The 16,535-nt window shown below is 41.2% G+C and overlaps 1 protein-coding gene across 6 annotated transcripts in view; it reads right to left on the reverse strand.

Moving 5' to 3' along the window:
* VPS35L (VPS35 endosomal protein sorting factor like) overlaps nucleotides 1–16,535 on the reverse strand; it is a 115,611-nt gene that overhangs the window by 41,511 nt on the left and 57,565 nt on the right. For all 6 annotated transcript variants that reach the window (XM_038540214.1, XM_038540213.1, XM_038540212.1 and 3 more), the window contains 8 exons: nucleotides 15,726–15,837; nucleotides 15,113–15,229; nucleotides 12,681–12,734; nucleotides 9,800–9,880; nucleotides 7,189–7,251; nucleotides 5,792–5,877; nucleotides 4,476–4,556; nucleotides 2,071–2,134 (listed from right to left, as the gene is read on the reverse strand). In XM_038540214.1, coding sequence (XP_038396142.1) covers nucleotides 2,071–2,134; nucleotides 4,476–4,556; nucleotides 5,792–5,877; nucleotides 7,189–7,251; nucleotides 9,800–9,880; nucleotides 12,681–12,734; nucleotides 15,113–15,229; nucleotides 15,726–15,837 — 658 coding nt within the window. The remainder of the gene's footprint in view (nucleotides 1–2,070; nucleotides 2,135–4,475; nucleotides 4,557–5,791; nucleotides 5,878–7,188; nucleotides 7,252–9,799; nucleotides 9,881–12,680; nucleotides 12,735–15,112; nucleotides 15,230–15,725; nucleotides 15,838–16,535) is intronic.

Consider the following 16,535-nt stretch of genomic DNA (forward strand, 5'->3'; position numbering starts at 1 on the left):
ACTGAAGTAGAACATAAAAAGACCAAAGGGTATAGAACAGAATCTCAGAATGTAAATCGGATTTCCCAGGCTAGAAGGAAACCACTGGAAAGGAAATAATGGAATTTTGTGTGTCAGCTGTGGCCTTTTCACAGGACGTAAATTTGGTTATTGGGAGCCATTTGTCAGAAGGCTTTCCCTAATAAGAGCCACACCTTTCTGCTTTCTGTTGCAGAATTCAACCTCAGCAACTTACTGGTGCCTGCAGGAGCCATAGGTGGAAGTTTCTCCATCAGTAAAAATCCCCTCTTCTCCAATTTCTTCAAATTTATGAACAGCTGGTTAGTAGGACAAACCTTACTGTTACAGCAAACATTTTTGCCCAGAGGAGGTTTAACATTGCTATTTCCATTATAGCTATCAGGTTTCACATCTTATTTCCTCATTTTCTTTTCCATTCTAACTCGGTGGCTTTCAGACAAAGCCATAAAAGGATAAAATACCACCTGATCAGCATATAAATCAAGGGCAAGGAGAGTCACCTGGTAAAAGTTTCATTTCCTAACATGGCAACTGAAAGGTTAATTCTGATTTTGCATCAAAATGGATCATGTTACCTACAGAGTCAGGCCAATGATGACACTGAACCCTTTTGTTGAACAAGTCACATTTTCAGGATCATTTTCAAAATGATCTAAGTTATTTTTATCTTGGTCAGCTTTTGTCTTGACATTTGTATTAAAACAGATACTGACAGCAGTTGCTGTTTCAGCTCCGGGCACAGAGAATGAAAGGTGGTTCTGGCTAGGATGGTGCAGTGAGGTTGTTCCCAGAGAAGGTGGCAATAATCCCTCCCACGCTGTGTCCCGCTCTGTCCCTGTGGATTCTTCCCATCTGGGATGGAGTCTACCTCCCCCCTCTCCAAAGCACCGGCCCAGTGACTGCTCTGATCAACAGAATGCAGCAGGATGCGGCCCTGGTCACTGTGGGACTGCTGAATTTGGGTCTTAAAAGGCCCTGCAGCTTCTGTCCACACCTTACCACGTAAAAGATGGATAATGGTAGAACAGCAGAAAGCGTCCATGCTGGTGAGAAATGCCCCAGCAGCCAGCACCAAGACCCCAGATGCATAAGCCAGGCTCTCCTGGATCCCGTGGCCCAGATCCTGGTACATGGAGCACCCCGGCTACACAGCCAACCCAAAGGATTGTTAAGAATTACTAAAGGGACGCCTGGGTGGCTCAGTCAGCTGAGCATCTGTCTTCGGCTCAGATCATGATCCCAGAGTCCCAGGATCAAGCCCCGCATCGGGTTCCCTGCTCAGCAGAGCACCTGCTTCCCCCTCTGCTTCTCACCCTGCTTGTGCTCTCTCTCTCAAATAAATAAATAAAATCTTAAAAAAAAAAAAAAAAAAAGAATAAAAACACTGTTATTTAAAGTTGCTACATTTTGGGGTGAGTTGTTATGCAGCAATTTTGTCTCCCCCAAACCGAAATATCCTCTTCACCATCATCATCTGATGAGCAGCACATGGGCAAACGTCTCCCAGGCCTGACCAGTCAGTGTGTTCCTTTCCCATCACTGCAGCATGTCGTTCAGAGATGAAGCGGTGATAAAAATTAATCTAGAGACTCAATCCCAGGACTTCTGATGGAGCCCTTCCTGCTGGGCTGCAGCTCTGGAAGGCATGGGAACCCAGAATATTCAGGGGAATGAGCCTGCCAGGGAGGACACGGGGAGAGCAGAACCCCGAGCCAGAGGTGCACAGCCGGCAGGACCTGATGATACCACGGAGGTCCCCGGGCCAGCTGCTCCTTCATGGAGCTCCATTCCTGGACTTTGTGTCACATGAGCCAGTAAGTCCCTCATCCAGCCCTCCCCCTCCCTTTTTTTATTCCTTAGGCCAGTTTGTCTTGGCTCTCTTTGCCCCCAGGGGAGTGCTGGCTAATGTAAGATACTTTCTAATTTCATCTTATCTTAATAAAAATGAAAAGCACCAGGGAACATAACGTTAACTGCTTTCACTGGAGTTAAAGACCAACAATTACATCACATTTCCAAGTGCCCTGAAACTTCTCCCCCAATACTTACCATTTTTATAAATCCATTAATCAAATATGCCAGCATTCTTTTCTCATCCTCAAGAGTGAGTGCACTAAAATCAATAATTGTACATAATTAACATTGAGGTAATAAATGAAAGTTTCTAAAGAATATATGAGAAGTAAGCAATTTAACAGGTAAGAACATTTTGCATTTTCCAGATTTAAAACACTCTCAACAGTCTGTTTCTTCTGATGAAAATATATCATCTAAATGAACATAATTTAAATGTGTTTCTCTTCTCAAAGACAATGTTTTTCAAGACATATTTGTTAATAGCAAAGGAGAAGGAAGCTTGCTTTTCTTTGGAAACTGGAAAACAACTTCAAATTTTGTATTTCAGAGAAATTTTGTTCAACATTTTGGGATAAAAGATTTCACACATACAGTGAAGTTGAATTTTACAACGAACACCTCAATATCCACCACTAGGATCCTACCACCATCATTTTACAGTTTTTGCTTTATCACATAACTATCTGCTTCCCTCTCCACCCACCAACCCAGCTCATTTTGGGGAGGCATCTTAAAAGTAAATTACAGATCACGATTGCCTCTATTTAATAGCAATATTAATACAAATATAAATATGAAAATGTCAACATCCTTAAGCTTCAATTACACATGTGAAAGCCTATTAATAGTTCCCCAAATTTATCTTTAATTTTTTAATAAAGATTTTATTTATTTGAGAGAGGGAGCACATGGGAAGGAGCAGAGGGAGAGAGAGGGGGACAAGCAGACTCCACGCTGAGCATGGAGCCTGACTCAGGGCTCAATCCCAGGACCCTGAGATCATGACTGCAGCCAAAACAAAGAGTCGGATGCTTAATCTACTGAGCTACCCAGGCGCTCTCCAGATTTATCTTTAAAAATAACTTGAGACTAGAGAAAACAGGAGCCAAGTTTTTTGTGTGTTGGTTTGTCCTAGGAGAAAGTAAATACTGCCAAAGACTGTACATCATTCACTAACAAAGCAGTGTCCCTTTCAGTCTTTGAGACTCCGTGTCCTAGCCCCTGTTGTAGCTGGGTACGACCATATGACATTTCTGGCCAATGGGATACAAGGACAAGTAAGGGGGAGCCCTCCAAGTTTTCTCCCAGAAACAAAGCTGCTGTCCATCAAAGCCCAGAGGCTATACTTGGACATGGTTGAGGCAAACCAGCTTCCCCTAGGAAGACGAGGACAACACCCCAGGGGGATGGCCAAGCAATGAGACAGAAGGAACCTGGATGGTGCTCCAAAGTAGGGCTACCCTACCTCAACCTTCTGGTCTCACACCTTTAGCAAGAGAGAAATTAACTTTCTATTTTACAAAGCTAAAACCCAGGAGCCTACTAATATAGGTGCCTTTCTGGATAGGTTTTGTGCCTTTATTTCTATTTTTTCAAACTAAAACTAAAAAGTCTATCAGTTCCCGGTATTATGAAGAGTCTTGAAATTTCTATTTTTATAACTAGTCATGAGGTTGACAACATAAGATCCATGAAATAAAAGATTCCACAATTCAAGAAAAAAGAGAAAAGAAATTAAATTCATCTTGTTGATGGTTAAGTTCCAAAACTGTTGTCTCAATTCTTGTAACATTTTCCAGTGAATCAAGCTGCTGTGATTCTTTGGGGACTAAAGTTCCAGGCACAAATAAGCAGGAACTGCTTCAAATACAATCCATGTGGACCAAAAAAAAAAAAAAAAACCTAGAAAGCAAATGAGTGATATTTTGGCCTTTGACCCAGAGGTAAGAAGGCCAATGCACAAGACTGAGCCTCAAGTCTACTGAACACCTAGAGCCCCTCATGTAAGGAATATAAGCCGTTTCATTTGAATTTCAAATAACTGGCTAATAATGAGAAAAAAAATGTCAAAGGCTATATTACTGGATGAGTGAACTCATTATTATCCTTTCTGCTGTTCTCAAATCTCCAGGAGACATGGAGCTTGAGTTCACTTGGATGAAATCAACCTTTTCCTCTCAACAGAAATCCCTGTGTAAAAACATCTGCCATCTCAGGGTGCCTAGCTGGCATAGTCAGTTGAGGGTCTCTTGGTTTCGGCTCAGGTCATGATCTCAGGGTTGTGGGATCGAGCCTCACATCAGGCTCTGTGCTCAGCATGGAGTCTGCTCCCCCCTCTCCCCACTCAGTCTCCCTTTTTCAAATAAATCAATCTATCTTTACAAAAAAGAAAAATCTGCCATCTCATTCTCAGGAAGGTTACTACCCTCAGCCTCTCTCTTCTCCTGGACTAGAATGTCCTCATTAGCAAGAATTTTTATAGACCCCATAAAATAATATTATCCACAGTGGCAGCTTAAAGCAGTAATTCCCCAATGCACTATTATGTGGTATTAAGACCCAATCCACGTTATGTTTCAGCCCGAAGTGTGGCTTACTTCACAGAGTCATGCATGGTCTTGCAGACGTGCAAAAGGGCATTCAGAATGACAGGGTCCTTTGTAGGCTCTTGCTGATGCCTACAAGACATTTAAAGACAACAGTAAAAGCTATGTCCACTCACAGCATTGAAGGTGCAGACTGAGTTTCTTCTCTATCACATACCTTTGAAAAATGCAAATTAGTTGGCACTGAACATGTAATAGGCAATGTTCTGGCTTTTCTCTTAATTCTTCTTTCAATAACAAGTATGTTTTTCTGCACATATTATAACTTCTCCTAAAATCACAGTAAATCCTCAAAATCATGGTAAAGCTGCTGCATTTCCTCAGCCAGGCAAACCGGTTTTTTTTTTTTTGTTTTTTTTTAATGTTTCTTTCTAAAGCAGCCTACAACCTCTCTACAATTGTGTTAAGTGCCAGGCAAAATTATTAATTTGGCTTTTCAAATAATATAGAAGGATATGGTCTTATAACAAATCTTTATGTAAGTAAAGGAGGTATATTCGTTCCAAGCATATTGAATTAATCTTTTAGAAAGAACAACACAAAGAAAGCTTAAAACATACATTATTCAAGCAACATCTAATGTTGCTTTTTCCAAACTGGGGTTATTCAAGTTCCATCTTAACACATTTTATTTTACCATATCTATACATTTAATATTTAAGGTGACTTTAACTTTTTAAATTTAACTTTGTCCTAAAAAAACCCCATGAAAACTATTTATATATTATCTAATATACTTTATATATTATCTAATTAAACTAATTATATATTATCTAATATACTTTAAATATACAACTTTTAAAATCAAAATCTCACTTCTACGCGCCACCTAAAATTATTTCAAGTACCGCCAGCAGTAGGTGGTTTGGGGAAATGCAGATTCAGTCCAAAGGAAAGCAACTCAATTCAAAAACTGATGACAAATCTAAACACTGAAGGTGGAAAGCTTTCTAGCTCTGCGACCTTGACAAGTATAACTTTATTTTTATCTTTTAAAACATTACTCCCTAAGTAGTTCATTAACAGATTGCTCCTTCCAAAAACACATCAGAATACCAGTAGGTGATGGCCAGGCTCCAGCTAATACTGACTTCGTCTTCTTAAGCACTAATTACAAACTTTTATCATGACTTCTCCTTTTAATGTGAATTTCCTCTCCATGTTATTTTATTTTTTCTCCATGTTATTTTAGATGTTAAATACATACATATCATTAGGCCTCAGAATACACAAAGTGATTCTCATTTGCAATGTTTCACAAGGTCATCAGGAATCCAAGCTCCCCAGTTATTCCATGTTACACTTACTTGATAAAAACTTCCATGATGCATTTGCAAACCTCCACCCGCACACTCTCTTTTTGGAACATGTCCAGAAATGGCAAAAATTTTTCCTAAAAATAATAATTAAAACAGTCTACATGCGATCTGCACAAGTTACTGGAAGGAATTTGTGGGTCTCTTTTTCTTTGAAGGTTAAAGCAGAGAAAGAGGGGAGCCTGGGTGACTCAGCCAGGTTTAGCATCTGCCTTCAGTTCAGGACATGATCTGAGGGTTCTAGGATGAAGCCCCACATCAGGCTCCCTACTCAGTGAGGAGTCTGCACCTCCCTCTCTCTTTGCCCCTCCCCCTGCTCATGCTCTCCACACCCCAATCAAATCAAATCAAATCAAATCAAATCAATCAATCAATCAATCTTTAAAACAACAACAACAAAGCAGAGAAAGAGTCATTCACCTCTATGAAGCAGGTAGATCAGTTGAGGACTTAGCCACAGATGAGGCAGGTAGTAGTGTTAAAAAACACTTACCAGGTCTGGGGCCAGTTAACATTCTGGGAACCATATAGGCAAGCTTTCCCAGGTAACCAAACACAAAGTGAGCTTCTGTCTTTTTTATGATTGTACTGACTAGAGAAAGAAGAGCCAGGAGTTCAGAGTGACCTCCACATTCTGACTCGACATTTGCTAAATGTGCCCATCTGTCACAAGCAGGGATTGTAACTTCCCAGCGACGTCGTGAAAATGGTACAAGGCAATGCACATGGACTTCCAGCACAGGGCTTGGAGTATGGCAAATGTCCAAAAAAAAAAAGAGGTTCTATTTTTAAAATAAACAAAAACTAAATGCAGTGCTATTAGTGTATATGAAGCCTAAAGAGGAAGAGGTGGCAGGGAAGAGAATCCCCTACGTCTGTACTTGCCCAGGGCAATGCAGCAGACCTAAAGGGGGCATTGTGGGATATTTTAAAATCTCCGAGACACATAAAAAACATTTTCAACTCCACCTGACACTGAGATGATTAGCTCGACGTATTTCATAGTTTCAACATTAGATTGCACGTGTGATAGAAGGCAAGTGTCATATGAAAATCAACATAGAAGAAGACATAAGAAGAGGATGTCCAGTCGGACTCTAGGGTTTGAGAAGCTGTGTGGTGCTCAAAGAGGGGCACACATTCGTGAAAGAAAGAAAAGAAAGAAAGAAAGATAACATTTTTCTCTCAGAAAATGGGTACTGGGTACTAAATTTTCAAACACTGATTGTTATGCTATAAATACTGAAGTTGTTAAAACCTAACTACTTTCTAAAAGAACTGTTAAGTATTTCTTTCAGCCTGGGACACCATGAAAACATGACTGCGACACTAAGCAGACCTCTGGCTCAGATACAAATTTCCAAAGGTAATTAAGGAATGTTACTTACCACTGAGAAAAGAACGGAGAAATCATGGAAGTGCGCGATAACTTTCTTAATTATTGACTGAAGCTGCAAATCCAAACAGAAAACACATCTTTTTAAAATAAAACTTGGATTTTTTTTAAGATTTTATTTTTAAGTGATCTCTACACCCAACATAGGGATCAACATCACAACCCTAAGATCCAGAGTCAAACGCTCTACCAACCGCGCCAGCCAGGCACTCCAAAGGTTGGAATAGTTTTAAAAGAGAACCTTCTTTCATAATTTGAAATTACAATTACAATAAGGGACAGCTGGATGACTCAGGAGCAGGAGATTTCTGGGGGTGGGTTAGAGCTTGTCTCTGGCTGAGTTTGCCCATCATCTCATTCTGTGGTCTTGGGGAAGCCACTCCTCAGCCTCCTCTTCCATAAAATGGAGAGCAAAACCATATCTTGCTCACCTTGAGAGTTAAATGGGATAGTTCGTGTAAAGTGCTTATAGAGGCATAGTGTCTCTCCTTGGAAAGCTATTAAAAATCAGCTATGAATATTCAAGTGGGTGGGTGGGGAAATAACTTCCTTATTTATTTTATTTTATTTATTTATTCATGAGAGACACAGAGAGAGAGAATGGCAGAGACACAGGCAGAAGGAAAAGCAGGCTCCCTGCGGGGAGCCCGATGTGGGTTTCGATCCCAGGACCCTGGGATCACGCCCTAAGCCAAAAGCAGATGCTCAATGACTGAGCCACCCAGACATCCCAAAATAACTTCTTTAAAGGGCCACAGAATCATCACAACTACTCAGTGTGGGTTCTGCAGCTCAAAAGCAGCCACAGGGAGCATGTAAGCAAATAGGTGTGGCTGGTTCCAGTAAAACTTTATTCACACTAACAAGTGGTGTGCTATATTACATATAGCCTGTGGGTCATACTTCATAGAACCCCATTCTAGCCTATAAGGACCCTGTGTTTCTTGACTCCTGCGGAGAGACAATGAATGGAGTCTGCTAGTGGAGTCAGAGGCCACATCAATGGCTACCCGAGGTGGCACAATCTGTAAGGTAGGCCCCAGATACTTAGGTTATAATGTCTAGCACCCCTCCCCCTGAGATGCACACAGTCCCACTGACAGGGAGAACTACGGAGGTGCTTTTCCTTAAGAAAAATATACACCTCTGCCCCCTGGTGATTGTCAAAAAGAGAAAATTTACTGACAGGTACTGTTGTTTATACTAAAAAAACACTGCTGTTTAAATCATTTGTTTAAATCACTTCAGACCAGGGGGTTCACAACTCATATGGGCAGCTATCCGGAATGCAGGCTGACCCTTGGGGTACCTTTCATAAGTTGTTTCTAGCTATGACAGAGTGGTATACTGTAATTATTCCTTCTCTCTTAGGAATGGACTACATTAGAATTATTATGTTTAAAGTCTTCAATTAAATGGAGTCAAGGTCTTACTAAATGTTCCTCAACCAAAATTCTAATGCCTTTCAGTCTTCATTTGCATCCAAAATCTTACAGATCCACAGAGGATGACCCATCTCCTCTACACGCTTTATCCACTCAGTGATGCTTACCGAGAGCTACTGTGCATGACTATATGTTGTTTTCATCACCCCTAGAAAAATGTCAGGTAGTCAGTGGCTACTCAATAAATTCTGATGATGAAGTACTTTAATTAGCAAATGGTGAAAACACTCTTACCAAAATGTTAGAATTCTAACCTTCTTACAAGAACATGTAATTAATTTTCTTATACTAAGTGAAGCTAGAAATTGATCACAGGTAAGTGCCAGAATATCATATTATTAAATAAAAAATAAAAATAAAATCTTAATTAGGTTGAGGTTACTTGACAGTAAATGAACCTTCGCTGGATTCTGTATTGGATGAGGGAAAAATCTGCCATCAGGGACATTAATCCACCGACAAAACTACAATGAATCCACCGACAAAACTACAATGAATCCACCGACAAAACTACTGAATCCACCGACAAAACTACAATGCGGACTGTGGAGTACACAATAAGAAAATGTTAACGTTAAATTCCCTGGAGTCAATAACCAAACTGTGGTTACATGGAGAATGTCCTTATTCTTAGGAAATACTCATTGAATTCATCAGAGGCAAAGTAGCATGACGTATGCAACTTGACACTCACATGTATGCATGTGTGTGTGTGTACACATGATAATGATAAAGCCAACATGGAACATGGTCACAGTTGGGGAATCTGAGTAAAAAATAATGGAAGTTCTCTGAGCTATTCTTTCAATTTTCCAATAAGCTTGTCTTTATTCAAACAAAAAGTTAGTTTAACCGGAAAACATATGCCCTTTACTTACTGGTGCCAATCAACTCTGTCAGGGCATCCCATATCACATCTCATGCAATCCTCACAACCAGTCTGAGCATAGGGCTACTACCCACATTTGACAGGTGAGAAAACTGACGTATAAAAAGGTTAAGTAACTGAGCAAAGGGCATATGGCAACAATATGGTAGAGCTAGGATTAAACCCAGGATTATCTGACCCTACTCATGCAGCCTGACTCATGCAACATGCCTAGTGATTCAACACAATCAAATTCCTAACTGTGGAAATGAGAAAAGCAAATCTGTTACCTGAGGGTAGGAGTCTTCAAAGGCACGATCTGGAGTCATGTGCTTGATGACATCAGCCAGAACGGTATTCACCTCTCGTTTCTAAATATGGAAAATAAATCTGTATTAAGACACTGAAAGGCAGTCACTGACTACTTTTCTGGGGGAAAGGACTAATATTTTCAGAATATATCACATATCTTTCAGGAAATAGTTTCAAATCATCTGCTGGAAATAACTTAAAGGGAGAAATCCCACCTCTTTCACAGCCCTGAAAAGTAACTACTTCTGTACCAGGTCAGAACTAAACTGTTGTTCTCCGGGACTCTGGGTGGCTCAGTGGTTGAGCACCTGCCTTTGGCTCAGGGTATGATCCCAGGGTCCTGGGTTCAAGTTCTGCATCAAGCTCCCTACAGGGAGCCTGCTTCTCCCTCTGCCTATGTCTCTGCCTCTCTCTGTGTGTCTCTCATGAATAAATAAATCTTTAAAAAAAAATGTTATTCTCAAAGGTTCTGGGCTGTCCCTGCCTTCTCTGAGTGCTGGTAAAATCAGCCATGCCACTTTCTCCCTGCCTGTCCCTGGCCGCTCCCCAAGCACTGGCAGGAGGAGCGGCAAGGCACTGTGGGAAGTGCACAGACTCGGCCCCTACAAGCTGAGTGCCTTTGAGGTCCACCTGTGCTTCTGTCGTTGTCTGTATTGGAGGTCAGCCAGCCACAGTCCAAATCTAGCCCTGTGCCTGTTTTTACATAGCCCATGAGCTAAAAATAATTTCTACGTTCAAACCAAAAGGATAGTAACATTTCATGACAAAAATTATATGAGATGCAAATTTCAGTGTGCATCAAGTTCATTCAAATACACAGCTGTCGGGATCCCTGGGTGGCGCAGCGGTTTGGTGCCTGCCTTTGGCCCAGGGCGCGATCCTGGAGATCTGGGATCGAATCCCATGTCAGGCTCCCGGTGCATGGAGCCTGCTTCTCCCTCTGCCTGTGTCTCTGCCTCTCTCTCTCTCACTGTGTGCCTATCATGAATAAATAAAAAAAATTAAAAAAAAATACACAGCTGTCCTCACTTATATATTGTCTGTGGCTGTTTTCATGCTACAATGACAGAGTCGGATACTTATGGCAGAGATCGTGTGGTCCACAAAGCATCAAACATTTACTATTGGCTCTCCACAGAAAAGGTAGGCTGACCCTCAGTCCTTATAACAGGAATAGTGAAGCCTCCTGGCAGGGTCTCTATGAGGTTGCATAGCCGACAGGTAAAGTGCCTGGTATTTGTGATTCAAAGTATTTGAATCACAAATATGTGTTACCTAAATAGTTGCCATCATGTTCACTTTCTTGCTTGATGCTCATTAAACTCCCTGGCAGGGACATGTTTATCCCCATTTTACAGATGAGGATGTGGAGGCTCAGAGAAGTTAAGTGACTTAGCCAAGGTCATGCAGCTTAAAAAAATAAAATATCTGACAATGGCACTGAGAGGAACCAGAGCTCCTTGGAGAAACAGCTGAGGCTGAATCTGGAATTAGAAATATGCCAGGGAGCCTGCAACATCTTATAACAGAAAGCAAGGAAGGCAAACAGTATGGTGAACATGTCAGAAGGACTCAGGAGCCAGCCTGAAAAGGCATCCACTGTGCAAAGAAGGGACAAATGAGCATCAGTAAGAATAATGTAATTCAAGTATATTTAAATCCACGCGTTCCTAAAGATACCAACAACTGCTCCTCACTGGTCACCTTTGGGGATGCTAAGGAATCCAATCCTTATTCTAAAACTAGGAAAGGAAAAGAAAAAAACCCAGCAGCAATCCTGCCTTTTCCTTGCAAACTGTCCTTCAGGGTAACCAAACAGCCAAGATGAAATTTTCTCTTTCTACAAGTATCCTAGATAATGAACAGAGAAGAGTTGATTATAATTTCAAATATTGCCATTTTGCAGCCCCTAAGAAACTGTGAGATGCAATGAACTTTGGTGGCTGCCCATGTTATAGAGAGACAGCCACATACCATCATCTTTCCAGGAGAAGCGCTCAACTACCACCCACGGTGCCAAGAAATTGAATCTGAAGCTGATTAAGTCTCCAGAACTAATTGCTATTGGCAGAACTAACAACAGAAGAGCACCATCAGCAGATGCAACTAGCCAGTCAAGACTGGGAAACTCTACAGGACAAATGACCCAATTTCTTCAACGAATAAATCACAGATGGAGAGTGGAGGGAGAGAATTCATAGTTTAAAAGAACTCTAAGAAGTCTACTGCAATGTATAGACTTTATTTTAATCATGATTGAACAATAAACTCTAAAACTCTGGGCACAGGAAAAGAAGTACCTTTGCTTAGAAAGAAATTATACACAAGTCAAATATGTGTAGGAAGTGCTACTGACTGGACCCCCAGGGAGAGTCACAACATGCTTTAGCATATGAGCACCTAAGGTATCCTATGGTGAAAAAAAACTACTTCACTTGGTGTAATGAACCATTTCCCCAATTTACATGTAAGCGTGGAATACTTTTGTTATAGTGTACCTATTAACACTCCATTACTCTATAACATAAAATATGTAATTCTGGGATGCCTGAGTGGCTCAGCAGTTGAGCATCTGTCTTTGGCTCAGGGTGTGATCCCTGGGTCCTGGGATCAAGTCCCACATCATGCTCCCTCTGGGGAGCCTGCTTCTCCCTCTGCCTGTGTCTCTGCCTCTCTCTCTCTCTGTCTCTCATGAATAAATAAACACAGTCTTTAAACATAAAAAAAAAGTTGTGATTTTTATAAATTAAGGACAATTACCATTGTAAAATGCTAAATGCCTCACTCAGCCTTATACATTATCATAAACATGAGTAAAAACATAACTCTTCCAAAAACAATACTGCAGGCCACACATACCGTGAAATGCTTGCAGGTGTACTCCACCCACACTTCGGCACAGTTAATGTAGTCCTACAGAGAAAAAACAAAAATGTCTTTACAATAAGACCACAGTTGACCTTATGGTGAAAGCCCATCGGGTACAAATCCCTTCAAGGGGTCTGACAATTAAAAGAGGTAAGTGATAGGAATTTCAAGACTGGTTGGTTCTTCCACAGAAAAGTCTAGCCCACTGATATATTTTACCCTCAGAAGCGAGTTATCGAAATACAGAAGTTGCTTGAAACCAATTAGACTCTCATTTCAGAATTGCTACTTGGGCCAAGATAGAAATCTGAGAACAATCGAAAGGCAGTAGAGATAAAAGTCACAAGTCAGGGCCACATCTCAGTAGAGAAACTGAGGGTGGATCCAGCTGAACACCAGAATTCAATGTGATTTTTGCATTTTCTGAGGAAAAAAAAAACAGGCCTCCTACTTTAAAAAAATAAACCATTTTTCTGATAGAGGGATGACATATACATTGTAAAAAGGTTAAGAAAGCACTGAAGATCTTAGGTAAGAAATTATGTGTTAGATTCAAGTAGCTGGGGAAGGGCCCAAAGAGAGACTATAAGGTGGTCACGGAAATGGCAGGGAGCATCTAGTATGGCCATCCACCCTGGAAATCACTTGGGTGGGGGGTAAAAAGTGCTAGAGGAAAAATACAGTCTGCCAGTGCATCTCTCCTGTTCCTACACTTTAAGGAAAAGAAAGAAGAAATGGGGAGGGAAGAAAATAGTTATCTCATTCACACAAGACAAGCCAGGAACATGTGACGGTCTGATTGGCATGCTGAGAAGGCTGTGTGAAGTTAGAGACTGAAGAAAACAATTAATGTGGCCCTTCTGAGGGCTTTGAAGGTTGCACACAGAGGCACCACAGGCCAGTAGGCTTTGGATTTACATATCCCCAAAAAGCTGTTTAGTTAGCCGGTCAGAGTTTGGTTAAACGGGATTTCAACAGCTTAAGTTTAGCGAGGGTTTTGCTAAACTTAACTCAGGGATGTGATTTGCTAAATGAGTTTCTGATTTTTCTACATCAGGCCAGATATTCTCAATATACTATTGCAAATGTGGTGATAGCTAAGGGGTTTATCACTGAACTCACTCTAGTATTTCCTTCTTTGGTAAATGATTGTGTCAAACGTTACATACCCATATTCCGTTATTTGCTGAATTTCGAGATGTTTGTGTCCAAAATCCCTATGTTAAAAATCCTAGCCCCACAGTGTGATGGCATTAGGAGGTGAGCCTTTGGGAAGTGATAGGGTCACGAGAGTGGAGCCCTCATGAATGGGATAAAGGCCCTGATAAAAGGGACCCCAGAGATCCCACTCACCCTCTCTGCCGAGGGAAGAAGAAAAGCCAGCCTTCTGCAACCCAGAAGAGGGCCCTCACCGCAATTTGACCATGCTATCACCCTGAGATCAGACTTGTAGACTAACTACAAGAGATATATTTCTGCTGTCTGTAGGCCACCTAGTGTACAGTGTTCTGTTATAGCAGCCGAACTAAGACATGTTGCTAGCAAAAGAGGAAGAGTGTGAGGTGTGATGAAGTCTGCCCAGCTGGTCCTTCAGCCAAAGACAGGCATTTACCCAAGTGGCAGCCACAAAATTTGCTGGTGTGTTGCCTACAAGGATGGTGAGACCTGAAACCCAAACCTCCAAGACTATGGCCATCACTACATGCATTCAGCACCTAATACCAGTTGGTCCATTTTTCAAAGACTTCTTGACCTGAGGAGAGGAAAGAGGCCCCAGATATCTTGGTTCAGGGGACAACAGTTCAAGCGACAAAGCTAATTACAGGCTTGATTGCTGATCTTCCACTTAGGAATATCCTACTAAGTTGATATTTTCAAATCCAAATACAATAGACAGCTGCACTTTGGATGCTGTTTGCAAAATCAGAGGTCTTTTGAAATTTCAAATATTTGTCATTTTACACTTTTAGTGCACACTGAGGTCTCAAGAATTAGACATAATTAGGATATAATAACCAAAGAAACAAATCTTTAGAGCTATCAGTTCTCCACTATAGGTTAACAAAACACAATTTAAAAAGTATTATTTCTTTAAAAAAGGAAAAAAGGCTATCTGGGTGGCTCAGTGGTTGAGCATCTGCCTTCAGCTTAGGGCATGATCCCAATCTCCCGGGATGGAGTCCCACATCAGGCTCCCTGCAAGGAGCCTGCTTCTCAGTCTACCTTTGTCTCTGCCTCTCTCTGTGTGTTTCACATGAATAAATAAATAAAATCTTAAAAAAAAAAAAGAAAAAAAGAAGAAGAAGAAAAGAAAAGAAACCCAGATGTATGGTTAGTCAAAAAATAATTTTTTGAAGGTAAGGACATACTGCATACTTGGACAAAAGGGAGTCCGTCGACTTAAGGTCTGACTGGTCACCTACCTGTGGATTCTTCAATTTAGTGATGACTTTCCAAGCTTCATTGAGAATCTGGAGTCGATCACCCTCAGGAGGGTCAGCCAAGGCTAAGTTTAACCCCAATGAGCGAAAAAGAAGATGCTAAGAGAAAGAGCGAACCATTACAATCCTGGGGATTTTAAATCAGAGTACCTCAAGGCTTAGAGGAAAAGACTAACACTGAGCTTGTCTCAGGGCTAATCTTCCAATGACCTTTCTGAAGTTCTACCTCCGGCCTCCATGCAAGTCAAACCAAGCTGCTCATAACAAAGTTCTGCTCTGATTCATGGGCCCTAACATTCTGCTGGGCAGAGAGTTTCATAAATAACAAGTGAAGATATATTTTTAAAGATGGGAGACGGAGTCTTTCCTAAATGCTTTGCAATGAGCCAATTCGACAGATTTAGGACTTGCTGGCAGCAATGACACGTGTCTAACAATCCCAATCACAAACTCATCTTCCATCATGCTCTTGAGAAACAGAGCCTATTTTTCCTGTTGGCCCGAGCTGCCCCCAACAAAGGACTATCTCCCTTGAGAGCTATCAGGTAAGCAGCACCTATCTGTTCTTCCACTGAGCATTTGGTCAAGAACCTACCTTGGGGAAACCTGACTCATCACACTCTTTAATCATGCCAATGAAATCCATGGACCTCGTGGCGATGAACTCGGCCCGGAAAGCTGACATCACGGAATTCAACAGCAAGGCACTATAAGACACACATGCTCCCCGTAAGCAGAGCTTCCCCTTAACAAAGTCACTTTAAGTATGTATGTTTCTGGGAAGGATGGATGAAAGCTCTTTAATGGTAAGGCTGGAAAAAATTTTTTAAAAGGCTGGAGGGGGACAGCCCAGGTGGCTCAGCAGTTTAGCACCGCCTTCAGCCCAGGGAGTGATCCTGGAGACCCAGGATCGAGTCCCACATCGGGCTCCCTGCATGGAGCCTGCTTCTCCCTCTACCTGTGTCTCTGCCTCTCTCTCTCTCTGTCTCTCATGAATAAATAAATAAAATATTTTTAAAAAATAATAAAAATAAACTAAAAAATTAAAATAAAATAAAAGGCTGGAGGGAAAAGGCAATCTCTAGAGACCAACATGAAGTTTTATATATATTTGGAACTTGATAAACATTGAATTGACGGCATGAATGGGTAGATGGCTGGCTGGATTGCTGACAGCAAGCAATCAAATTCATTTAAACAGACATAAACTGAGCCTTTGATAGGTTGGTGTGCTGATAAAACTAAACATTAAGTAATAATATTGATCCAAGATGCAAATATATAAAATATATATCTCCATCTCTTACAAAAAGCACTGTTCTAGGACCTAGGAACACCTACCACAGAAGGGAGAGCGGAGGGGAAGCCTCCTGTGCCTGGAAGACAGGAAGATGGAGTTTATTTT

This window comes from Canis lupus, chromosome 6 (genome assembly GCF_011100685.1).
Source record: "Canis lupus familiaris isolate Mischka breed German Shepherd chromosome 6, alternate assembly UU_Cfam_GSD_1.0, whole genome shotgun sequence".
Taxonomy (NCBI): domain Eukaryota; kingdom Metazoa; phylum Chordata; class Mammalia; order Carnivora; family Canidae; genus Canis; species Canis lupus.